General features: G+C 40.7%; 2 protein-coding genes across 5 annotated transcripts in view; both read right to left on the minus strand.

Annotated features, from left to right (window-relative positions):
- celf3b (cugbp, Elav-like family member 3b) overlaps positions 1–11,433 on the minus strand; it is a 33,470-nt gene extending 22,037 nt beyond the window's left edge. For 2 of the 3 annotated variants that reach the window (XR_006105957.1, XM_042489573.1), the window contains exons 1-4: positions 11,300–11,433; positions 11,037–11,066; positions 9,932–10,146; positions 8,504–8,586 (exon numbers count right to left, since the gene is read on the minus strand). Coding sequence is in view for 1 of the 3 variants with exons in the window: in XM_042489573.1 (XP_042345507.1) it covers positions 8,504–8,586; positions 9,932–10,076 (228 nt within the window). In the remaining 2 variants the exon portion in view is untranslated. Of the gene's footprint in view, positions 1–8,503; positions 8,587–9,931; positions 10,167–11,036; positions 11,067–11,299 lie in introns of all 3 variants that reach the window. The other variant, XR_006105958.1, reaches the window with a different exon arrangement.
- A 5,099-nt stretch (positions 11,434–16,532) lies between these two features.
- adamtsl4 (ADAMTS-like 4) overlaps positions 16,533–27,174 on the minus strand; it is a 55,109-nt gene continuing 44,467 nt past the window's right edge. The window contains exons 12-18 of one of the 2 annotated variants that reach the window (XM_042489443.1): positions 25,959–26,163; positions 25,100–25,273; positions 24,837–25,016; positions 23,829–24,008; positions 23,179–23,326; positions 22,939–23,094; positions 16,533–16,680 (exon numbers count right to left, since the gene is read on the minus strand). In XM_042489443.1, coding sequence (XP_042345377.1) covers positions 22,964–23,094; positions 23,179–23,326; positions 23,829–24,008; positions 24,837–25,016; positions 25,100–25,273; positions 25,959–26,163 — 1,018 coding nt within the window. In that variant the 3' untranslated portion in view covers positions 16,533–16,680; positions 22,939–22,963. Of the gene's footprint in view, positions 16,681–18,125; positions 23,095–23,178; positions 23,327–23,828; positions 24,009–24,836; positions 25,017–25,099; positions 25,274–25,958; positions 26,164–27,174 lie in introns of those variants that run through there. The other variant, XM_042489442.1, reaches the window with a different exon arrangement.

A 27,174-nucleotide genomic window follows, 5' to 3' on the forward strand; every position in this document is an offset into this window, starting at 1 on the left:
ATTACACTGCAACAATCTGAGCTGAGTATTAACAGTTTGTGTTTGTGCTTCAGCACATGCTGCTTCTTCGTCCTCTGAAGGAGATCTTCTTGTGATTCTTTTTTCTGGGCATTACATTTTTGTACAGAGGACTCAGAGGATCCCTCAACTAAAAGATTACATAATTTGGAGATAGATAACAGTAGGAGACACGTATTTTGAGATGATGCAAAGAAGTTTTCATTTTCACCTGTATATATTTGAAGAAATGCTTATGTGGCTTGACAACTAACTCTTCTAACCCATCGAATCTCCTATTTTCTATAAACTGTTTTCAGTCTACTTCAGATAATCCGTTTTTAATATGCCTGGTGGGAAAAAGAGGTTACTGCATATTAAAATAGATATTTTTAGCAGTCAAAATATTTTCTAACCTGATACACCACCATTAATATATTTCTAACTATAGGATATATTCTATTTATTTATTTAATTTTTCTGCTTTTGCTGAGTATAAATACTAAGGTAAAGGCAATGTGACTGAGCAATTTTCAATGTTCCTAGAAGGAGATAAATTATCTGAAAAATAGAAAATTGTTGTCCTTAGCTAGACTGCCCAATAACACAAAAATGGACTGAGGTACTTAAGACTTCCTCCATCATAAGATTTCTATACTTAACGTCAATTTTAAATATGAGGATTATGACACTGGACATGCTTTGATTATCTAAATTCATCACTTTAAGTGTGCAGCTTGCAATAAGCCATGTGTGAATCCAGGATTTAAATGGGCACACTAAAGCTGCCCATGCTGTGCTTCACTCCAGGTTTGACGCCAGCTTTAAGTTTGGAGAACAAAGCCCATCGTCCAGCATCAGATGCAATAATGATGACAGATAATTGCAACTAAACAGTTCTTTTCAATCTCTGAATGTGGAAACTAGGCCCTGCAGATTTTTGTAGCTGGCTGGATTTACAAAACAGATGGTGTGTGATATGGACTCGACTCAACTTTGGGCTACTTTAGGGCTCAGCATCTGAGAGACACAGAATTGGCAGTGAACATTCGCATAACCTGGTAATCATGTGTCCACACAAACATAATCAAACTGGCTAAGACACAAATGTCCCTGTATGCGTGTGTGTGTGTGTGTGTGTGCGTGTGCGCGTGTGTGTGTGTGTGTGTGCGTGTGTGCGTGTGTGTGTGTGTGTGTGTCAGGCCTTAGAGAGGCAGGCGCTCTCCAGGGTCAGGCTGTTATGAGGCTATGATTAGATTCTGCCTTGATTTTGTGGTGAAATATGAGGCAGACACTCTTTCTTTGTCCATGTTGAATGCACACACACACACACGTAGGCACATGCAGGCACATGCATATATCCCAAGCGCACATACACAGCAAATACTTTTGTTTAAAACAAACAAGCTAAATCCCCCTTGGTTTAAGCTGTACACAACCCCAAACTAACTCCCCTCCACTCTCAAAGCCCCTCTATATCACTCCCCGACTCCTCCTCTTCCTCTCTACTTCTTGCTGGCACGCACATGCACGCACACACTTTTTTCCTACACCTGTCCCTCTACTCCCTTCCCATCCCACACACAGTGAGGTTAAAAATAGAGAAACAGCTCAAGGGAGGGGGGAGCGATACACATCACAAACCCCATCAGGCGGGGAGAGATAGAGGCAGAGGGATGGCAGAGAGGGAAGAGACGGAGAGAAAATGAAAGAGAGAGAGAGAGAGGGAGCTGGAGTCTGTTCTGAATTGAAAGTGCAGCAGTAAGCAGTGAAGGGGAATAGTAAACAGTGCTGCTGACCACATAAATATGCTAAATTAGCCTACAAAGTCGCCCTAGTGGATAATTGCTCATCATAGCTTTGCCCCATAGGGAGGCTGCCTGCCAGGCATCTTAGATTCCACATGGAAACACACGTACAGAACATACACAACATGCGAACATTAAATGTCCAAAGTGGATCTGATAAACTATAAGCACTGGAAGACAGACGTATGAATACATAACTTCCCAGTAAGGTTGCACCGATATACTGGTTTTAAAAGCTGATGATTATCATAACGTGTACATTTGTTTATCTACGATACTGGAAATAAAAATGAAACTGGAATAAAATCTCACCTTTATTTTAGTTATTTTCAAAAGGGAGACTTTTTACCCTTACTTTTCATTACAAAATGGCATGCATTCCTCATTAAAGTGATAAAACATTTGTTTAACCAAAACTAACTTGATCTGATTTCACTCCTTTAAGGGTCATTTTGACTGATCATAATAAGAATTCTGTAATACCGTGATACTATGAAACTTAACACTGTGGGCATACATATCATTTTCTTAAAAAATTAAGTGATGTAGCGCTAACTGTAAAGAAGTAGCACTGGCATAAACTGCTGCACCTTGAAACCAGCTGAGTCCATATGAGTCCATACTGTGCATGCAAATAAATATAGCCTTTTCAGCCCCGAGACATAAATTTCAAATTCACTCTCTCTCTCTCTCTTCAGTCCAGGGTCAATAAAATACATAACAGCTCCTGTCTTGTTTGCATGATCCAGCAGTAACTCTGGAACTCTTCCAATTTATGAGCTGAGGAACGCCGTCTTACGCATATGCATTTAATCAATATCACTACTGCAAACTTTTATTATATTTTTCATATGTGCATCGATCCTCTGCTGTATCAGTTATTGTTAACTACTTGTCCTGTGTCACTTCTTCTGCCTTTTTAATAATTTATTAGGCATCGTGTGTCATGGGAGTTAAAATGTGTATGTCTAAGTGTGTGTGTGTGTGTGTGTGTGTGTGTGTGTGTGTGTGAAGGCTTCCGTTTGGCTCTAATCAAAGAACAGGGAGTAGAGTGCTGCCTGAAGAGCAGTGGAGCATGACAACACACACCTGGTAAGCTGCTTATCACACTTTAATTTCACCTACACTGAGATCTGCGGATGCCAGCGTGACCAAACAGATGTGTGCGAGTGTGTTTGCGATTGTGCATGCATGTGTGTATGTATGAACACTTGTGTTTGAAGTAGAACGAAGATGAAGGGAGTGATAAATGCAGAGAGAAGGGAGCGCCGATTAAATGGAGAGAGAGATATCAACGGCAGAGAACAAAAGGGAAAGATAAGGGGAAAGATAAGGGAGGAAATACAGCAGCAGTAGGCTGGGGAAAGATAGAGCGATAGATAGAGAGGGGGAGGGAGATGTGAGGTTAAAATCTAAACGGACGGGGAGTGAAGCGTGGCCTGAGAGCGATAGAGAGAGAGAGAGAGAGAGGAAGCATGGAGATTAGGATAAAGCAAGGAAGGTTTTGTATGAATGATTACTATAAATTCTGTGTCATCACAAGTACAAAATATAACTGCTCCCTTTAATTTCAATATAGACAAACTGTCGATGATATACAGGCTTGAAATGTGAACAAAAAACATTTTAAGTTGGTCAATGTAACAATTCACATAGTCCACCATGCTCAATTCAAGTTAAAAATGTCAAACTAATTATGCTGTAAAAAGTATTAAAAACACCAAAGACTAGAACATTCTGAATCCAAACTTTCACTTTACCATCCCCCGTCACCATTTTTTTACAGCTGGGACTAACCATCCTGAATTTGTTAACTAGAGGCTGAGCCCTGACCTCTGACCTTGGACACACGCTGTCGGCCCACTGCCACCAACCCTCTGTACTAACAAGGCAATAGCTTGTGGTACAACATGTATTCAATGTCATGAATGTAGATCAGAAAAGAAATATTAACAGTCCAGTGTGTAGGATTTGCCAAGCGTGTGGGAGAACTACAGTCACCGACACAAAAATACAAATAGCTAGAATGTAGAGCCAGTTTTTGTTTTGTCCATTCTGGGCTACTGTGGAACAACATGGCTGAACTCCATGGAAGAGGATACGCTCCATATTTAGATATAAACCGCTCATTTTTAAGTAACGACAGCACGATGCAAATTTTCAGTTGATAATAAACGATTGAAAACCATAGTCACCATGACGTCACCTGTTGGTTTGTGGAGTCCTGTTTTGAAGCCTCTAGTTTGGCATTTCAGCCGTCGCAATTTTGTTTTTACATTTGAGCCAGAATTGTCCATATGTGGACAAGAGGGTGGAGCTGTGGAGAAGCAAGGGGTGGGATCTGACTTATTAGGCGTATTTTCTCTGCCTGTTCAAGGCGGGAATATCCCAGCGTTATGCTGTCTTGCTGTTCTATAGCTATATATAATATACATTATACATGTATAATGTCGAATCGCAGAAAGGGGTGACAAAGCTGTCCTGCCTCGGAGCCGGGACTGGAGGTACTAATAGCGCCGTAACGACATCTGTGCAAAATGTAAAGCCGGAGAGGCATGACCATGGGCAGCACAGGTGTGATGTTTTGATGAACTATTTATGTGTGAGACCCACCACAGGAGATTTACAAAGCCGCTGTGGCAATTAGTGGCTGATACAAAAAAAAGAACATTCGGCGTAAATGTCCGCAAACAGGTAAAACAATGAGATTAGGATGCTCGTTACCCTTCAAGCAGAGGATAAGATTAGCCACCATAGAACAGAGAGGGTAAATTACTGTTATTGACATGGATTGACTGGCTTCTGGAGTCAGCCTCAAGTGGCCACGCAAGGAAGTGGAGTTTTTTGCGTTGGCTTCATGTCTTTAGCCTGTCTTTACCCTGGAGGTTGGCCCATGATGCAAAACATAGCAGTAGATATTATTTTACACTTCTGCCAAGAAATGTCCTCAGATCCCACACACTGGACCTTTAAATACAAGGACACTACAACTTAATGGCTACTGATAGAGATTCTTATTCCTCCTGCTCTCACTTAGCAATATCAGTCATGCATTTAGCTCAGTATCAACAATGTAAAACCAACAATTCTATTTATAAAAGCATATTTTTCCATCACTGAATATTTTTCTCATTATTCCCATTTGGTGCCACCCCCCTGCATGCAAATGAAAAATTCAATTTTCAAGTGCAAATTAGCACAGATATACGACAGCTAAACATGAGCTCTTTCGTGTGGATGCATCCCAGGGGGAATCTCTGTACCACATCTAATACACCAAAACATCTGTGTGCTACAGTGGGACTTGCTTGTGGTTCCACTGTTAAATTTCTGCCACTGTGACTAATATAATGTAACTCTCTCCCTCTCCTCATCTCGTGCTCCCTCTGCGCATCTCGTTCCCTCTCCGTGTCCAAATTAAACACAAGGCGCAGGACACTCTGATAAGGCCATCTGTTCATCTTTCTCTCTTTCACAATCCCTCTATCCTTTCCTCATTTTCCAATCTGACAGTCCACTGCCCCTGCTGAAGCTAGCAGGGGTACATTTGTGGTGTAGTTTCTCTGCAACTCTCTGCGTGTTCGTCTCCTTCCTTTCATTCCTCTACTGGCTGGTTGGAAGCGTTAAATCAGCGTTAAATCCCATCAGTGAGTGACAGACAGAGGCAGCGAGAGCACTCCGTAGCATTGGACTTGTCATCAAACCTCTAATTGCTTGGCCATGGTGTACGAGAAACACATCTGTATGAGTGTGTGATGCTACAGCTCTATTAAAGTTGTATGAGGTGCCTGACGCTCCTCCAGTTCCCGCAATTAAGAACGATCCCAAGATTCAAGATGCATACACGCACATGCACACACACACCTCAGCCCCCCTTGCCCCACGGTGAGCCCCGGATCTGACTATGAAAATGAGTTTGTGAGAAACTAATCATGCAGCTTAACAAGTGGAGCCGGGGAAGAAGGCGAGGAGGGGGAGGAGACGGGGGTGTGAAACGGTCAAAAGGGTCAACTAATCAAGAGGAGGGGAAATGAGACGAGGGGTAGAGGAACTGCGAGGGGGATGGAGGGATCGGGAGGGAAAGGGAGAGAGAGACTGACGTTGAGAGTAGGACTTAGAAGAAGGGTTACCATAAATGACTGTGAAATGAGAATCCGAGGAGGAAGCGCAAGCGTGCAGCGAGGGGAGAAAAAAAATGAGTAAAAGACAGCAGGAAGGGAAAAGCGGGGATGAAAGAGGGATACCATGAAGAGATTTTAGAGAGGAAAAGGAGCAGGCGATGAAAGGGTTGGGGGTAGTGAAGAGAACATTCTGTAATATTCTACTGGTGCAGAGAAACTGGGGGACGTGAGGGGAGGAGTTGAACAGAGGACAGAGGGGATTTGATGGAGAAAAAAAAGAAATAAAATGGAAAGCATGGAGGGTTGGGTGTGGGGGGGATAAAAGGAGGAATAAGGAAGAGATGAAAAAGCAATTCTTTGGGAAAGAAAAGAATGGGACAATGGGAGGATGTGTGAAAGGGAGAAAGAAATCGTCTGAAGTCATTTCTAAATCCTGTCAAAGAAGGCAACAGACAGGGAGGGGGAGAAAGACACACAGGATAGAGAAGGGGTATAACCAGGTAGTGGAAAGTGATAGCAGAGCTGAACCTTAGAGAATATACTGGTGGCAAAAATATAGCCACCAAAATAATGCCTTGGAATTATTTTGAGGAATTAATTTTGGATTTTTCTTTTAAAAACTCAAGCAGCAGTCAACACACCAGAGGGGCTTTTTGTGGGAATGAGTCACACACATTTGTGAGTGCGCTGAATAAAGAGAAGTGTTGATGAAAAACTGTGTACACAGTTTCTATTTACTGTTATTCATCCACCAATTCACTGAACGCTATGATGGAGTCTTCATTTTCCTTTCATTTTTCATATTCTTGAGAGACTTTTCTTTGAAGTAGGGTTGCAGCAATATACCAGTTTCAGAGTATACAGCGGTGTTAAAGTTGACGGTTATCATACAGTGTGAATTTACTTATCTGCGGTATTGAGAAAAATGCAATCAGATGGAAAAATCACTCCTGCACATGTGCATCTTCTCCTAAAAAAGCATTTGGAGAGAAAAAAGAATGGTATCTCTTTCATATGAGCCTCTAAAGGGAAAGAAGGGTGCTCCAAATTGAGGAAAGCCACATACGGAAACATTACTATTGCTCACGGACAGTCCAGGCTTGTTGAAAACCCAGCACACGACAGCCACACCCTCGATTCAGCACTAGCCTTCCTCAGGGGAGTGGTGCTTCTGATTGTTTTGTGCTGGCTCTTTAGTAAATCTGTAGCCGCTAATGAGTATCCTCCCTGCAAATGTTTCCTCCGTGTGTCCAGAATATTCATCACAATCTATCTGGCAAATTCACTGCAACTATCTCCTCCCTGCAACAAGCCCATTATTGATGTCATCAGTAAGAAGAATAAAAGTAAAAAACCCAGTGGAGAGGGTTGGAGGGACAAGTCAAAGGACAAAGGGCAGCATGAGAGGGAGGACTGAGACCCAACAGACAGTGGAGAGGTGATTTTCGCAGAAAGGTCAGACTCCTTAGCAGGCCCTAATTGGATTAATGTCATTATTAACATGCCGCGTACGTGTGTGTGCGCACAAGGAGACATTTCCCAGCTGCATTTAAAAGCATGCACGAGTGCAATATGTATGTATGTATGCAGGGATTTGTGTTGGAGTGTGTCAGAACGTTTCCCCTCCCCCCCAAAAGCCTTTTCTTCAGGCTCTCCTCCAACCATTTTCTCACAGAGATCTTATCAACACCCCAGCTTGCAGAGAAGGTGCAGGAACTGAAACTCCGATCAGTGGCAGGGCGACACAGAGAGAATGAGATAGAGAACGCCTCAGAGATGGTGAAGGTGCATTCACTATTCTGTTATAACTGCTCCAAATCACACTCAAGGAAACCGTCATCTCCACAGAGCGTCCTGTACTTTACCAGCAGCACTCTCTCTCTTGGCTGGGTAGTAGTGTGCACTATTTTTGGTGGAAAAAAAGGGTAAAAAAAGCAAAATGTTCCAAAACAGCCACTGTAAAATCCGTTTTTAACTGCAGCGGAAACCAGGTCAGAGAGAAAAAGAGAGAGCGAGTGACAGAGAGGTACAGCCTACGAGACAGACACAGATCTCGCACAGTGGCCCATCCATAATGAACAGTGTCCTACCCCTGCCCAGCCGCAGCACACGATCCCTCACAAGAGAGACTGAGGGACACTGGGATGAGACAAAGGGGAATGGCCACATTAATTACACACACTCTCTAGGCGGGAGCTATCACCGGAGGCTAACGGAGAGGCCGACAGAGAGACGGAGAGACAGAGAACGATAGAGAAATGGAAATGATTATGCTCACGGAGTACCCTACGTGTCTCCGGTGAGAGGGAGTGTTTGTCCTTAGCAGCAAGACGCCTGCTGGCTGCTGAGTTATGTCACAGTGTTACTAATGGGAGTTGAACCTCCAGCCACACAGACACACACTGATCTGAGGCCACTTGTGTGTGTATACGAGGTAGCGTCTGTGTGTGTTGATGGGGGGAGGGGGCTCTTATGATAGGAGTGTATGTGCAAGCTTGTATGTATTGTTGCATAAGTGTAAACTGTCTGGGGATGTGTGTGTGTGCGTGTGAGTGTTTGTTTGCGATGTGCACTTACCCCCGGTAGTGTTTTCTGCTCATGTAGAGCGCTCTGGGCTTTCAGTGCCGACTCTCTCGCACAGTACGTCAGAAAAGCACATCCTGTCAGATAGAGAGGGACAGGAAAAGAGAGGAGGGAAAGGAGTAAAGGTAGAAAAGGTCAGCTCTAATATTTGTCATCCTCTATCTTTGTTTCTGTATCACCCCTCTACAAAAACACACACAGCCACACCATTTAAATGTCTCCTCCTCTGATGCCTTCCCTGAGCACTTGTCCCCTATTCTTATACGAACTGTGCGAAAGGATTAAAAAAAAATATATTCATGCACTGTAACTAAACTTGACAACACCATGATGATGCACTCTAGAGCAGAGAAGGACACTCCACGGCACGGCACATTTCAGAACGGCACGGCACGAGTCAGCACACATGACAGCACCACAGACGTGTGCGTGGGGCTAACAAGGCCTTACGGGCTCGGTACAGTCAGGTCTCTGCCCTAAACCAACCACTATGCATGCCTCACGATCACTCCAAATACACTCCCTCTGTTTTCCTATGTGCTGTACCTGTGTCTGTGTGTGTGAGGGAGGGGAAGGTAGCAGAGCTGGCTGGCCAGAGCTGTTTACTACACCTGTCACCAGCACTAAGACAACAAGATTAGCAGCAGGTTAGCATCCTGGTGACATCTCAGACAGACTAATGTAGATTCAGAGTAAAGAAGAGAAGATTTGACGATTAGGATGGAAACATTCAGACACACAGATCTGAGGAGCCGAGGATGACTCGACATAATGACACACACACGCAGACACACATGCATCTTATGGTCCATCTCATTGCTTTTAAGAGGGGCTTACTGTGGCCGTGGGGATTCTCAACACAACAGATTCTTTCCCCTGTGTCACCCAGGCTTACAGGGCCATTACACTGATTGGAGCATACAGCCTAATCTGGTTCAAAACACACAGGACCCCAGGTCATTGTGTGTGTGTGTGTGTGTGTGTGTGTGTGTGTGTGTGTGTGTGTTTGAGTGTGTGAGAGCGAGAGAGAGAGTGTGTTTGCTACAGTTTATTACCGATCTATTGTTAAAGGGGCCATCATTTAAAGCCTCCGAATCATTAACACAACGAGGAGTCTGCCAACTATGTATACCACATAGTATACATAGTATTCTTAGTAAATTTTGACACAAGCATACTCATGCATAAGCACGTTTTTGATTCACAGTGTACGTGTAGACTTTGTTTGCCTGTCCTCATGCTCTCACGTTGCAGCGATAACAAGAGATGGAGACGAGACGAGGTGTGACAGTTTCCATGGTGACATGTGACTCTCAGCGCAGGAAAATCCACCCATCTATCTGCCTTACTGTCACACGTCTATCCATCTATCCATTTATGTGTCTTTCTACATTTAGGCTGTGTTATGATGGTCGGACCTACCTTTGTGCATGCCAGTGTATTTGTCCTTAATCACAGTTAGCTCATAAATTTTGCCGAACTGCTCGAAGATGGGTTTGAGGTCCTTCTCTTCCAGATTCCGGGGAATCTGCCCCACGAACAGCTTGATGGCGTCGGCCTCCTTCATCAGGACAGAGTGGAGAGGAGGACTGGGTACTGCGGAGGCTAAGGGGCTAACAGATCAGGAGCAGGTATCCCTGGAGAGGAGCAACCGATGCTGGATGAGTTTTTGGGTCACAGTCAGAGAAGTGGGGAATAATAGTGACAAAAAAATATTTTTTTGTTCAGTTTGTTCAGTTTTAACAAAGACAGATTGCTTAAGTTTATGGGGCTCTTTGGCTGTGTAATGCTTTGCAGTTGCACATTTCTGTTTAAATGTCTTTGTAAATGTATGCATGGTTTATGAAAGTGCATGATATATGGTGTGTATGAGAGCAAATGCATAGGTGTATGCATGTACTTATATATGTACAGTTTGGGTTTGTGACTATATATATATCTTTTTCTTTTTTTAATTTGTAAATGTAATATATGGGTATAGTTCTTCTTTTATTGTAAATTCTGCATTTATTCAGTTGTTAACTGTGAGCACAAATGTTAATAAACTCAAACTCATCCATACAGTGACTTATAGTATGTCTGTGTAATAATGAATTTAGAATTGATACACTTATAAGCTTCAAGATTCCTATCATAATATTTGCAATATTTCCCCAGGGGCGTATGTTTAAAATATGCAGTGCTTTCAATGTATTATAGTGTTACTACTTTGTAGTTGTAAGATAGAAAAAATAAATATAAACACAAAAAAAAAATCAATATAAATTCTTAATAAAATGTCTTATTTGAATATGCTTCAAGGCTATAAAATGTGCGCCCAATTTATGTAAATAAACGTTAAGATTATTTGCGTGATAAATTTCAGTATTTATTGCCCAGCCGGATGACAAAGGGCTCCAGTAGCTTCTGGTAAAACAATTATGCAAATGTTAATTAGCCAATCAAAAAACACTAATGTGACTTTTTTTCCCTCCCCAATTGAATATAAATATATAATAAATCGAAAATATATGTAAACATGCATTACCTTTTGGTGGATAAACAGCGTGCAGGATCCCTACACATGAAAAAGAGAAGAAACAGCGTGATTGGGGGTAAATCATGGCAATAGAGCGGTTTCTTTGTTTAGCCAGCTGTAGGTTACAGCATACACACGGATGTCATGGGGCTCCCTTGCTCTTTGTCCGATCCCCCCTCAATGTACACATACACATACACACACATGCGCGCGCACGATCACGAGCAAACAACAAAACAACATATAGAAGCTACATGCATTAAATCTCTTACCGTTTTTAGATGATGTTTACGGGCAGAGTGTTCCCAGAGCAGGTCGGAGATTAAAGAGGGATGCTCTCTGTTGGGTCCCCGTTGTTGTCCTCACCGCGCTCTCTCCGTCCCGTCCTCCTTCCTCCCCTCTCTCTGGATGCTCTCCGCTCTTTGTGCCTGCCTCCCTCTCCTCCTCCTCCTCCTCCTCCTCCCTCCTCCTCCTCCTCCTTCTCGGTGTACAGATACAAGAGGCTCGGCTGTGTTTTTACAAAACCCCCGGTGTTCCCGGTCTGGAGGTCTCAGAGGTGGCGGAGGAGAGTCCGAGCAGGTGAAATCACAGCTTGTCGCCGGTCCTGCCGAAATTTCACCAACGTCTCGACTTTTTTTTGTATTTTAATCCAAAGTGGACGGAGCTAGTTTCCCTTTCACTACTTTCAATTTCTAATTAATTAAAAAGTGATAACAAGCTAACCGACCGTTAGAATTCGAGTAACGTCCAACAGTTTGAACTCGCTCGGTCGCGTAAGACTTTCTCCAGCCTTGCCTTTATTTTCCCCAACCGGTAACGGAGACTAATCTTATTCACCCTGCTGTTCTTGATAATTTCTATTTTCTTGTTGCGTCTCACCCGTCCAACGGCTGGATGGCTTTTCACGTCCGATGCCGGTATCTCCTCTACTCTCTTTCTCTCCCTCCCCCTCTCCGCGCACCGACACGGCGCTGAAGTTCGTTTCCGATTCGTAGCTTCCGATTCAGCAGTTAAGGGGAGCGTTAAGAGAAATTTACACCGCCGAGCGAGCGACCTTTTTGCACCTCCTACTGTGGTAAACGCATGCTAGACAATTTAAATAAAGCTCTAAATGCTGCCTGAAACTCACTTTCAAATTTGTGTCAATTTTGCTGAATATTTCCCCTTCTAGACCACATTGGACCGGGTGAAGATTAAAAAACACTATATTTAGACGGGTCAGATCTGGACCAGATTATCCCAGAGATGCCAAAGATTATTTAAAAACCAGTTTCAGATTTGTGAAATCTGTATTCTATTTGTGAAAGTGCAACAAAAAAAAAAAAGAAGAGTACATTTCACTGCGTTTTTTTTGTTTGTTTTTTTTTACTTTTGACACTCAACAAAACGCAGTACAATCACCTTTTTTTGCATTTCCATAAATAGAATATATGTTTTACAAATCTGAACGTGTTTTAAATAATCTTAAACCTCTCTGGAATAATCTAGTTTAAATTCCACCCGTCCAGGTAGGCCTACAGCCTATTGAGTTTCAAGTGTGACCTGGTTAAATGTGGTCTAGATATGAGAAACCTGGTAAAGTCTCCCCTTTTTTCATTTTCACAATAGAATATAGGTCTCACCTATATGAAACTGTTTTTTAAATAATCTCTAATCTCTCTGGGATAATCTAGCTCAGATATTAGTGTATAGTGGTTTTCGGGAGAGATCCGTTTCAGTGTAATCTAGTTGTGAAAAATGCATTAAAATCTCCATTTGCATCTTCAGAAATAGAATAAAAGTTTCTGAAAATGGTTTTCAGACAGTGTTGAAGCTTTACCTTGAATGTCTAACATGGTTTAACCAGAGTAGGAGGTGCAAAAAGCCGAGGTTTGCTTGGCAAGCGATGTAAATGATCTTTTCCTTAACTCTCCCCTAATCTGCTAAATTGGAGGCTATGAATCGAAAGCGAACTTCAGCGTCGTCCCACTGAAGCCGTTGCTATCCGTGACGTAACTTGAAGGGACCGTCGATAAAAACGACCGACTCACTCACACGAAAAATAAAATAAAACTGTCCATAACTCACTCAATTAAACTATAGCCTCCAATAGTTAAACTTAAGATATATTCGCTATGCTTATATCGACGATATGATTTTTTAAAGTGTGTTCTTAAACTCTTTCTCCGAGAGACTGTTAGCGGGTGAAGCTTTTCTCCGCGGTCCCTAAACGACACTTTGCGCGGAGCCGCCTATTGTTCTAGCCGCGAGCCCTGGCCTTGGTGCTGAAACGATGCCTCTTGACGTGAAGCCGAAGCGCGCCGCCGCTCACGAGCACGGAGTCACGACTACTACAGCTGTTCACGCCCGAGACCCGAAATCACGCTCACACCCACTCAGAGTAAAAATGTGTGACAGAGAGAAGGAGAGATAGCTCCGGGATGGAGTTGGCCTACTTTACAGCCTGTACTTTGGGAGAAGCGGCCGACATTGGACTCTTTCACATGGATACCTAAGTTATAACATGCAGTGTCCAGTGTTTTTTTTTTTTAATTAAATTTTTATATATATATATATATATATATATATATATTATTTCCTTTCACTTTGAGATTTGCAAAACAAATAGCAATATAAAATCCTCCCCCTAGTCCACACCCCTATTATAGATTTATCCCGCCAACCATGTCAGCAAGGTCAAATACACACAATTAAATAGACATAACAAAATATAACACAAGAGGCATAACATATGAAAATATCCACAGGGCATACATACTATTACAGTTATGGTAATGAGTCTAGGGGGAAGTCAGGTAATTAGAAGTATCATGTAAAATGGCACAAATAAGGTTTTACAGCTTTGGCTCTTTAAATATTAGCTGCCAAACATCAAACATGTGTTGTTGCAAATCTGCTTTAAATTAAACAGTAATTTTCATTGTTTTGAGACAACTATTATGGGCAGGGCAAAGAGTTAAAAAAAAAGAATGGTTTAACAACTTGCAAGGAAAGTCATGTGGCATGCTGATTTTCTCATGTTGGCAACACCAGTGCTGCAAATTAAAATCATTACAATCTAATACAATCTAATATCTATCTTGATAAACTGATCATATCTGCTTCTCAGAACTTAGTTATTTTCTCCAATATTCATTTCTGAGAACCATTTTGACAAAGTTAGAGGGCGATCTGATTTCCATGTTAGAGCTATACATTTTCCTGCAACAGCAGGTGCACAAATTTAAAAACAGCATTATTACTTAAATGTAGACCAGCAAGTTTATCAAGTAAACATAACTATGACTTTAATGGAAAGGAGACTTCTATAATAGAGGACATGGTATCACATACTGCAGGTTTTTCCTAAAGTGCTGTACTTTCACACATAGCCAAGTAGCGTGTAAAAAAAAAAAGTGCCCTCTGCTGTGCCACATCTAAAACACCTTTCAGATGTTACACTGTTATATTCATGCAGCATCTGAGGAGTGAGACAGAACTGGTGCATAAAATTATAGAGAATTATTCGGAATCTTGAGTTAATGGACGCAAACACTTTAGTGTCCAGTGTTGATGCCAAACAAAGTAACAGCCTCGTGACACCATTTTTATTATCTGTTATGCGTGTGCGCGCGTGCAGGGTCTAGAGACTGAGTGAAAAGAGAAGTCACAGGGTTCATGGTAATTTACTCCAAAAGGTCACCATCTGCCTGCTTTGCCTCGTGCCCTCTGTGAGCCAGCACCCCCCTCCACATGTATCCACCATATACACCCCTCCCTTATTCACAGCATGCACGCACGCACGCACGCACGCACGCACGCACGCACGCACACACGCACACACGCACACACACTTGCACTTACATGTATATCATCACACTGGGGGCTTTCTTACAATAACAGCTCCGGCAGAGGAGGCACGCAGCGCCCTGAGGATGTGACGGTGTGCAGGCAGCGGGCAGCACGCCACCGGGGCTGTTAAGCCTCCCTGCACGATGGTGAGGAAACAGCTACAGTGCACGCAAGTGCAGGAGCAGGGGTGCTGGGGAGAGAAACTTTGTTACTCAGCTTTTTTTGGGACCAAAGCAGACTATTTCTGGCGTGCACTTTAAGGCTATACGGATTGGTCTTGTTATCCAAATACACTAAATAGAATATAAATATATATAAAACCGTAGAAATTCGTGCAGGGCCTTTAGATAACATTACACATTATTTTTAGTCTCTATATATATGTTTATTTATCTATCTAGTGTTGTACATTGTAGCATCATACACATATTTCTAACTTACATATTAGTTTTATACATTGTGTTGTTGCATAAGGCACATACTTAGATATTTTTATACACTTTACTCAGCATTCGGCACAATATTCATATTTATAATTTAGTGTTAACATTGTTTTAATTACTGCACCTCTATTTTATATTTTTTACATAATTTGTACTTGTGCTTCTAATTGGAAGCCCCCAAGGATCAATAAAGTATATTTGATTCAGATTAAGGACAGAGAGGACACTGTTCTGTTATTTATGATAGTGGGGAGTTAACATGTCACCGTAGGTGTACATTTCAGGGAGACAAAGGGGACATGTCCTCAATATTTACAACATACGCATTTGTCCCCACCAATGACTACAAGAAAGTAGCACAGTAGCAGCCAAAATCAAAGACATTTACAAAACAAATTGATAGAAAATGCACAAATTGGTGCATAAAAATTCACCAGAATGTAGAAAAAAATTAAGCATTAAATGCCCTTTTTTTTAAAACACAGAGACTGTGCTATAAGGCCGCTACAGAGTCCCTTCGTTATGCCTCCTTTGTATTTTTAAACAGAACCAAATGCCGACGGCATCATGCTGTTGCAGTGTGACTTTAAATGGCATGCCAGTTTCATGGAACCAAAAGAGGCGTGACGGGTGTGACATCTAACACAACAGCGTCTGCCTCTTGTGTGACATAAAACATGCACGTCTGCAGCGCTTTCTACACATCAACAATGGCATAAACATGACAATAACAATCATTTACCTCCTCTGTTATGTGGCAGCTGATCGCATCCTCTGCTCAGAGGGTACGGAGGTCCCGGACCTCTTTGTTTTCCCACTTTGCGAACATTTACTGCCTCTGTTGTTCTTCTTCTTTGAGTTAGCCAACTGCTGCTACCTGCCTTTTAAACCTCCCCCAGTGGTTTGCACACATAACATGTCATCGCAACATCACTCACGTCCTGCCCATAGTCCTATCTTGCCAACTGTCCTGTTTGTACAGACACTGTTTTGGTGGTGTTACTACCCCCCGTTGTGGCTTAAAGGTGAGACAATTCTGTTTCCACGATTGTACCATATATAGGTACAGACTGGCGAGGCAGCACAAGTACATTATATTCTCGCCATGAACAGGCAGTGTAAAAGGAGCGAAGGACTCCACTAGATCACATTTCACTTTTCACTAAAGATCTTACAACCAAATCAAGGATCCACCAAAGACTGAACTGAAAACCAGGACTTAAATACAAACTAGACTGATGAGGGGATGAAGCTCAGGTGAGGGGAATGAGGTGAAGAACAGGCAGGGAGCTGATTGGCTGAGAGAAACCCTGGAGCAGGAAGGACTAATGAGACAAATAAGGCAGCCCAGGAACACAGGAGGAGAGGAACACAGAAACCTAGAAAACAAAAAAAAAATGCAATCTTCATAATAATAATAAACCTGAACAAACAGAAACAAAGACAGACTAACTACAGGCAACTTAGATGAGTGTTTTGCAGACACTATTCTCCCTGCCGAGGCCGGAAGAACGTACCAGGTACACCAGTTCAGCACTGGGAGACTCAGGAAAAGCTTCTACCCTCAGTCCTAAATAAAGACCCTCCTCAAGACACCCCTAACAGACAAAATTATTTTTATCATGCTGATTTAAATGCACAAAATGAAGGAACTTGATAGATTGCATTTCACTAAAATTGTATTCATATGATGATTTCCCGTGACAGATAAATCGAGTTGAATTGGAAAATTTTATCTTACAATGTAGCAAGACCCTTTAAACTTTCAAACTTCTCTGCCTCCACTCGATTTGCTTTGGCATTGCTCAACATACTCCTACTCTCCCAGACACTCCTACATTTACACCTCAGGCATCGAGACATATCTGACCTCTCTGAACTTGGCAAACAATGCTTTTTCGTATTGTGCACTGTGGGTTTGGAATAATCTGCATGATGAATTCATATGCCCCCATATGAGACACTGAAAAATACATTATAATTTTTTTGTGTGTTGTTCTGATTTTACGGTGCCATTTTGGCCAGGTGACAGATTATACGCCTCAAATTTCTCAGATTTTCTCTGAAATTTCTGTTAAAATATTTAAAAAGTAGGGAAGTTAACTCCAGTTGTAGCAAACATTCTTAACAATCCAGATCCCAGGTGTGCTCAATAAGGAATCTCACTTGATCGTAACCTATTAACACAGGTAATGCTCCCTATTGACTCGTCACATGTCACAGTAGGAAAAACATAGGTGCAAATAATCATATTAATAACAGCTGAATTCCATTTAGCTGCTTCGATTTCAGGATTCTTGTATTCTGCATGTTTGTAAAAATACTTACTACCAAAGCCCTGCATTCAAAATGTTACATAAATAAAAGTATGCAATAAGGAAAATGTATTTAAGAATTTAAAAAAATCAATTCAATCAAAAATTATTAAAAGAAAATAAACTTGACCAATATCAAGATGTCTACAGCTATCAGATACTTAAATTAAATTTTTTTATTTTTATTTTAATTTAAATTTTGTCTTTTGAGACCTTTCAAGATATATATAAATATATATATAGTTTTACCAAATGAAACCTAACCCTTTTTGGAAAAACAACATCTTTTCTTATTCAAACATTGCAGGTAAAAGAAAAAGAAAATAAATTCAAGACACTTTAAGGACGATGGGTATTATTTCTTTAGCCCACAGATAATAATACAATAATTATAACTACTCTAAAAACAATTTTACTTTGATTTTCTGATATTTATATATTTTTTTAATGTTCCTCTGCTCAAAACGCATGTTTCCTTGAAATGGACAAATAATTTGTGGACTCTGAAATTGAAATGATTTTCTTTTATCTTGGTAAGAGTGCTATGCACATGCTTAAAATGTACTCCCACCAAAGAGAAGAGCAAAAATAAAAAACATCAAACCCCAGAAATCAGTTGGTACAAACAAAATAAGAACAAATTGTGGATATGAGCAAAATAAGAGAACATTTTGCATCTTTCATGAGGCCCATTGTATCTCAAGAGACTTCCTGGTCAATTAATTATCATTCATTCATTCATTAAAATATCTTTTTGGATGACCACATTAAGCTCGTAAGCAAATCCAGGCTCAGTCAATAAATTGACAAAAACCACTTTTCTTATTTAAAAACAAACAACTGGTCACAATGCAGACTTGAACTGATAAGGAACATTTCCCTGCAGACAAACCTTTTATTCATTAATGAGACTCAACAGCGCCATCGTTTGGAGGAAGCCGGCTACATAAACCCTTAATCAATGTGCAACAGCAATCATGACATGCCACTTAATATCTGTGTTGTTTTATTTAAAATGAAGGTTTGAGATAATAATTTTTCCACACTGTTTTTTTTTTTTTCGCATGAAAAAAAAAAAAAAATCTGTCCGTGTATCAACAATAACAATCTTATAAACTCTGGTGGTAACAAAGAAATTTCGCTACAGCTTCTTAAAACAAAATAAATTACATGTTCTTTAGATAATAGATAAATTACTATCCATTTTTTGTTTTTATATAAAAAGTAATTTTTTTTTTTACTACGAGGGATTAGAGACAAGAATGACACATTCAAAGCCGCAATACACAACCACAAACACACACACAAGCACACATACACACGCAAACATCCAAAACTCACGTTAATGTCACTGATTCTCTTGTCAAATGCAAAATATATGACAGTTAGATGTGGATAAATGCAGTCTACAACAACACTTCTGATAGCTCTACTCAGTAATACAACATAAGCACCGACTATGTTCAAAGAAATTATAGACATTAAAACATATCTGACAAATATACAGATTCCTCACCTTTGAGTGGGCAGGGTGTAACGTGTGTGTTGTGTGTGTGTGAAGAGCAAAGTAAAAATAGAGAAAAAGAAAGCATAAAGAGTACTTATACACATATACAGAGGTTTACTGTCAGGTCAAAGCAGAACGACTGCATTCGATCATGAGGAACTCATTAAAGGACTGTTTGTAAGAAAGCAGCTTTCTCCGTCTACATGAGGTTTCCTAATTCTGACTTCACCTATTCTCACAGGACAGATTCATCATCATCATCTCCTCCTAAGACAGTGATGACGGAGGCAAAAAGAAAAGATACTGAGATGAGGTGAGGAGACAGGGAGGACATAAAGATGTTTTTTAATACCTCGGTGCACTCGTCATGGTGCTGTGATGACTAAACTGCAGAATTAGGTCAGTGAAGCCCAGTCGCTGGAAGAGATGTTGACATTGTACGTTTCATTTGCATGTTTCATACATTTCTAAAGTGACATTGTATATGACCTGTTTTTTCCCAGCATGGCTTTAAACTTTAAGAGCTTCTTTTTTTTTTTTTTTTTTACCAAGACATTGCTGCTTTTCTTGCCGAAAGAGGGGCATGAAAGGCGGTTGTTTTTTTTGCAGAAATCACTGCTTTTCCTGCCGGGATAGTGTCCCCTAAACTGCGCAAACTTTTTCCAATTATAACTAAATGGATTTGTGTCTAAACCTAACCACACCTTAACCACAGCATTGTTGAAACATAAAAAAAAAAAAACATTTTCATTATATGGAACCAAGACACCTCTTCAGCCAAAACATGATCTTTTTAAATCATAAACAAGTGTTTTTTGCGCCTAAATGTAACCACACATTAACACTCTGCTGCTAAAATTTGAAAGGAACAAAGTTTCATTGTATCCGTTACATAATAACATGCAAATGTAACGTGTCCGCAGTTTACAGAAACGTACAATACCAACATTTCCCCGCGATTGGGTCGGCCATGGAGTAGTGAATTGTTTTGCATCTCCAAACCTGTGCATCACCAACTTCATAGCTGAAGGCAATATTCTATATTTTTCTTATTAGCAAGGAATTATATGAAAAAACACATACTGGCTGATGAGCTTATTTCTCTGAAAGTCCTCTCAAAACCACATGGGTTAATCTGCAGCTGAAATAGTCCCTAAAAAGCACCTTTACTCTTTTTTTTTCTTTTTTAAGTAAAACCTAGCTGTCTCCAGAAAATTATTGTGAACTCTTCTAAGAGATCAACATCATCACACATTGTTTTGGTCTTTCCGTGTGATTTGTTGACAAGGAGAAAAGCATACAACAACACCAGTCTTATCACTCGATAATTTCTTTTTCTTTCTTTTTTTTGTTGGTTATTTACTGAGCAGCAGCTTTAGTCTTGTGAAAAAAAAACTATGAGTCTCCACACATAAGTTGTGGATTTTAAAACAACTCCAACAGCTCTCTTTAAAGTGAAAACAGACAACTTTTTTTTTTGCTTTAACGCATCATTATTAAGTAAACGGTGATTTCACAAATATTGGTTCCCCATAAGCCTCGCTTTGCAAAGCTGTCTGCCACCAGGTACGATCTCCTGGAAAATGAAGGCTCGATTTACTGCACAAAGGAAGTGCGTCAACAATTGCACAACCAAAACAGGAGGAGGATAGCACTTCTGTTTTCTCTTTAATATCATTGCAATTTATTGCAGTTACTATCCTGGAAATGGCAGACGGTGGAACAACCGTAGTACCTGTGGAAACTCTGGTAGTCGCGAGGAAAACGAAACAATAACACCACTTTAAAACATTAAGAAATGTTGTCTGCCTCCACTTTAAAAACACTACATGTATATGTAACTGACTTGAATACGTTTGCAGGACTGTACAGAATCTGTACTGCTTGTTTAACGTCCATGTCTAATCATCCTTCTTGTTTGGGAAGAATCTCCCCTCTTCCCGCTCTGATATATTTGGTCACTTACTGCCATGGTCACCCCACTCCTTTGGTTCATCTGTCCAAATACTGAACTGAACAATAAGAGGACGCTTGAGGAAAAACATTTTTGGCAAACAGAAAAAGACGTACGATATGTTAATGACATCCTTCTAGCTGGGGTCTGCAGTGTGCAGAAACACAGTAGATCTATTCCAGTAGATCTTCAGCACACGTAGCACTACAGTATACACAGTTTAACTAGCACACACGGTAATTATTTGATCAGCACTTTTTTTTTTCATAATTAGTGGTATGCATGTCTAACTACATTTGTTTTTAAGGAGAAGTGTGTAAGTTTTAGGGGGATTTAGTGGCACCAGCTGAAACATCTCCTGGTTAAAAATCCTTAAGTGTTTATTATATAAGAGGTTTTTACCAGGAGATGAATTTTCTGCTGAGGTCCCCTCCTCTGAACAACAAGCAGACGTGGTGATTTAAACCAGTAAAAACACAGAATAAAGCAATTTGCCATTACAAATCAGTGTTTTTTCAATGCTGTTTGGCATATCAGAGACGAGCTGTTAGCCCAGTTTTCTCTGATAACTTAAAGTCCGGGTAAAGTGAATTCAGCGATTTGTTTCAAAACACGTTCTAAATGCTGGAAACTGATTGTTGAAACATGCTACAAAGACCCTTAACTATGAAGTACTGAATTGTTGAGTTATACGGTTGACTGTTTTTTCACCATTATCCTGTTTTAAGATTTTTTGGGCGGGTCTAAAACCATAGCTCGCTGATGCACTACACTCAGCATAGCCCCGCCCCTGACAATGTAGCAGTATGAAAACGAGAAGCATCATTAGCATAGTACAACGATTGGGCGTGGCCTCTGCTCCTCCAGCGGACACGCCCCCAGCGTTTCAAATCTAAGAATACTGTGCATTTTTCAGGATTTTGAGACCTTCTTTTACATACTTGGTAATTTTTTTTTTTGGTCAATCAAATTTGGTCGGGTGTTTAATAACACATCTTTCTGTGATGTGACAAACTCAGGACACATTTTAATCATCACTTCAGGAGTCTAATTATTCACAGAGGTTTCCTCCTCTCCAAAACAGACCCACCCGGTGATTTTAACCGGTAAAAACACTGAATAAAGCACTTTCATGTAACAAAATCAGTGTTTTTCTGATGCTGCTCGTTGCAGACGGGCTGCTAACTATGGAGGCCAACACGAAAACGTGATTGTCCCCATCTAGAGCCAGTGTTTGGTTTGTTTGTTCTGAGCTTCTGCAGAAACATAGCGAGTCAACATGGCAAACTCGGTGAGCCAGGACCTGCTCCCTATGTAGATATAGACAGCTCATTCTACAACAAATCTTATTTTCTGGTGATTATACACTAAAAAAAAACATCTTTATTATATTAAATTCTATTTCTTCCAATAAATCCCCCTAAATCCGACACACTAAACCTTTAAAATCCTAAAGAATCTTAAAAAAAAGCTAAATTTGCTGCTGAAACACAGCTGTGTCCTCAGTAGGCACCTTCCTTTATAATCTCTCAGCCTCAGAAATGAGAGTAGAAATCGCAGCGAATGCATCACTCAGCCCCGTGTGTGACACATCATGAACCTGTTAAAGCTAACACAAAGTAAACAGATGCAATCTCAGTGAAATATGTGGCTCTAAAAGACAATATGAGTTCCTATACAGAGAACTGGGAAAAAGGAACCGGCTGCTTTCACAGTGTTTTACCTGAAGAATCAGGAGAAAATAGCTAAATGTTTTCTGATGGCCATCACTGGGATTATATCTACTCTGGGCTGTCCTTCTACGCATTTATCATTTCAGGTGTGATCGGCCCTTTGACCTAATCCATGATTTGTGGCACACCTGGGCTGTTTGCGTGATGGGCTGGTCAGTGCCTCTTGGCCCGCTGAGCACTCTGGGTACACGAGGCGCAGCAGTTGGCCTTGTAGTAGGAATAGACGCACAGCCGAGCCTGAACCACCATCACACAGTTGTGACGTCTGTCCCGACAGTTTTCGTCTGTGAACGGAGAGACGGAGGGAGAGAGAGGTTGGTGGCGAGAAAGACACACATGGATACACAGTCACACTGTCACGCACCCACCTGAGACTTGTGGACTGCAGGGTATAATGTTGCAGGTTTGCTCCTGCGCAGGTTTGGTGCTCAAATCACACTCTTGGCCGTGCTTTTTGTCCGGTGTGAGACACCGTACCTCCCGCATTTGTAAGCCTTTTCCACAAGAACGTGAGCACTGAGAACAAAGAAAGTGTTAGAAATACAGTCATAAATTAAAACATAGTTATCTTGACCAGTTGTGTCTGTTTTAGGTTCATTTACTGTCATTCTGTACATGTTGACACACAAAAAGAACAAAACTAGTACCTCAGGTCCTGCAGCGTATGATAAAGTGACACTGTACTAAATAACTACAACAATACAAATGACAAATAAATAAATAAATAAGTAAAACTAGAAATAATTATTGTAGAGTTGTCTTGACTAATTGTGTCTGCTGAAGGTTCAACTTTAATTTACTGTCATTCTGTACATTTTGACACATGAAAGGAAGGAAACTACTTAACTTAATAAATAAATAAATAAAACTAGAAATAACTTAATACCTGATATTTATATTTGAATAACTTTTAAAAAGGCCTGTTAATAAGAGGGAGAGAGCAACATAGTTCAATACAGAGCGACATGTTCTGATTGATCGTTTCTCTCCGTCATTTTATTCTCAGATGGTCTCTCACCGCGCTCCACTCTGTCGTGAACCACTGTGGCTCACACTCTCCCTTCTCACACTCCTGGACCGCAGCAGGTTTGTCCAGATGAGCGCACTCGCTGGCTGGTGTGACAGTAAAATCGTTTCCCATCTTCTGGACACAAATGATGTCTCGTCTCTGAGTTCCATTCCCACAGCGGACATTGCACTGGAAAAAGAACAAAAATCTGTATACCAGGATCACAACGGGGGTATCGCTGCAATATGAATTTACTTTTACTCCCCACAAAAAAAAAAAAACGTTTTTAATTATAAGGGTAAACAAGTAACAAGAGATGACAATTTAAATAATCAAAAATGGCAGAAAAAAATTGAAGACAGGAGAAATGGATTAAATATCTAACATAAAGAACCGTTTTCTTCTCTATTACTCTAGTACTCACTAACTCATAGTAATATCCATTTTGGATAAGTCATAACTTTAAATTATCCTGAAACATGAGATTATTATTCTTATGAATTTTGAATATTTTGTGAACTGTGAATGATTTATGAACTGTCCTGAATGGTTTATTATTCTGCATATCATTTTTTTCTTTTTTGTTTATTCATTTTTAATTTTTTATATGTCCTTATTTTTATATTCTCTGTGTTAACCATGTTTTTATGTTATTGGTTTGTATGTAATTATTTATTGAACTTGAAAAATGCTAATTAAAAAAGGGGTCACTTTGGGTCAAATATGATTTCTAAAATTGTAGCAACTAATAAGAAAGTGTGAATTCCTGAACAATTAGCACTTCTTAAAATGTAACATTTTGGTTATAAACTTTTGTCAGGCATCAAACACACAATGCAAAACATCATCGTCTTCATACTAACACCTATAAAAGGAAACATCAAAAAAGCAATAAACCAAAATAATTTAAAAAAACATTCAAATTACATGCAGTGAAGAAATAGACACATTTTGTCCTTCAAATCTCTTTTTCCTCCGTTCGTCTCTGTTTTTCATTCATTCTTTCATCCATCCTACCTGTGTCCAGGGGCTGCTGTACCACATGGTTGTCGGCACACAGGGACCCCCGTTGCAGGCCTTCATCTCTGCCGGTTTGTCCCCAACACAGTCCCCTCCTCCTCCGCCCTCCCTGACCCCTCCTCGAGTCAGACACACCACCTCCCTCTTCTGCACCCCGGGGCCACACGGCGCCGAACACTGAGGGACAAAGTGGAAGATCATGTTGAGGATTACTGTTAAGTGCTGTCGATGTTTCCCTCCGTTGCTCCCGTGTTACTCACAGTGTTGGACCAGTTGGTGAAGTACCAGTTGGTCACACAGGGGCCCATGTTGCACTCCTCACTTCCTCGTGGGCGAACCCTGGAGTTGCACTCGTTCTCGTTCACCTCGTTGCCTTGATCGCTGAGGCAGCGCACGCTCCTCGTCCTCCTCCCGACTCCACAGTCCACTGAGCACTGTGACGAATGGAGGACAACAGATGAAAGAAAAGGTCATAAAACTGAGAGATCCAACACAAATTACTCGCATTACCTTGATTACAATCTAGAGTTGATCAAAACCCTAATTGACCAAGAGGGTTAAATGATGATTATCAATCAATTAATCCATTTTTTTTCCCAAAGGGCTGTTGTTTGTACAGTAGGAACACAGAAACTCAAGATAAGCATATTAATTCATGATATAAATACAAAAGAAAAATGAATAAGACAAGTTAAAACAATTAAAAAATAAGTTAATTTATGAAGCTGTTGGTTGACATTGTCTTTCTCTTATGATTCATGTCTATTATACATTTTTATTATACCCAAAATATGTAACTGACTTATTAAAAAGCATAAATTAACTATGATCTTATAAAAATGTTTGTTGTAAGCCCACCCCGTGGCACAGTGTCTGCAGCAGTCTCCAAAGCACTGAAATAGTTGTCTGCTGACCTAATGAAAAAATTTTCAACTATGCCAAAATTAAATCTCCACAAACACAAGCACTCTCTTTTTTTAAGCCATCTCCACCCACGCTGCGTCATTCAGTCTGTGTTTTGTTTAAAGATTCTGAGCAACATCTAATTTTACAGTGTACACAGCAGAGCCATTAGCAGATGTACTATGTACCAGTCGCATACTGGTGCCGTTGACGTACCGTGCTCCAGTCGGAGCTGACTTCCCAGTGGGAGCAGACGCTGAGCTGACACGTCTGCGTGGACTCTGGAGGGGTGAGGTTGGCACAGCGTTGCGGGTGGACCATGGTGGAGCGGTTGCCAAAGCTCTGCCTGCACTGGAGCTGCCTCTGCTGCACCCCGGGGCCGCAGGACACGCTGCACTCCGACCACGAACTGGCCTCCCAGCTGAGAGAAACAGTGAGGGAGAAGCTTCAGATTACAGGAAAATAACACGTACACACGCCTTCACATACTTCAACATCCAACGCTGTGGGTCAGCATTAGATGCTTTTATCAGATAATAGCAAAGTCACGTATGCACTGACAATGATGCCAAACATCCAAAATTATGGGTTTTAAGATGTCTGTAAGGATGTTTTTTCATCGTGCCATCACAGCAATCTCACAGTCAATCCACACTGAAAGTGTTTTTAAAAGCATTCTTGACATCTGTCACTCACAAGTCTCACAGAACAGATTCACTTCCATTTTATTAAATGTGTCAGTCCACACTGACTCCGTGAGACGAGAGCCTTTTTTTTTGTGTGCTTCCAGTCTGTTTTTGTCGTGTTAGTGAAGCACAGTCTGCATAGACAGTGGGGCTGCAAGTTTATTTTCATTGTTGTCGTCAATTATTTTCTCAACTATTAGCTGTTTGGTCTATTAAATGCCAGAAAATGGTGAAAAATGTCAATCAGTGTTCCCCAAAGATAACGTCCTCAAATGTTTTTTTTTTTTTTTTGTCCACAACCCAAAGATTTTCAAGACTGTCATAGAGGAGTTGGGAAAACAGAAAATATTCACATCTCATATTCAAGAACCGGTAATCAAAGAAATGTATATTCTTTTAAATTAATCAAACTGCTGCAGCTGTAAAAATCAGCTGTTTAAATAACACAAATATCTCACTGTGTATGTGTTTTGGACTTATAATCGTATCGTATCTACGGTGAGATTCCCCTCACTGGCTACAGTGGGCGGGGAATTAAAATCAATAAATCAATATGTTCAAAAACTGTTGATTTCTTCCCATGGAGATGACATGAAAACTATTTTTGTTTAATAAAAATCTGCTGTCAGTCAGCTTGGTGAAGGCAAGACTGACGAAGCCAGTTTGGATTAGATGAGAGAATGTTTCTATGCTGGTTCCAGTGGGCATTTCCAGACACTTTAAACACATATTTAGACTCTGATGAA

Source organism: Plectropomus leopardus, chromosome 7, assembly GCF_008729295.1.
Source record: "Plectropomus leopardus isolate mb chromosome 7, YSFRI_Pleo_2.0, whole genome shotgun sequence".
Lineage (NCBI taxonomy): Eukaryota > Metazoa > Chordata > Actinopteri > Perciformes > Serranidae > Plectropomus > Plectropomus leopardus.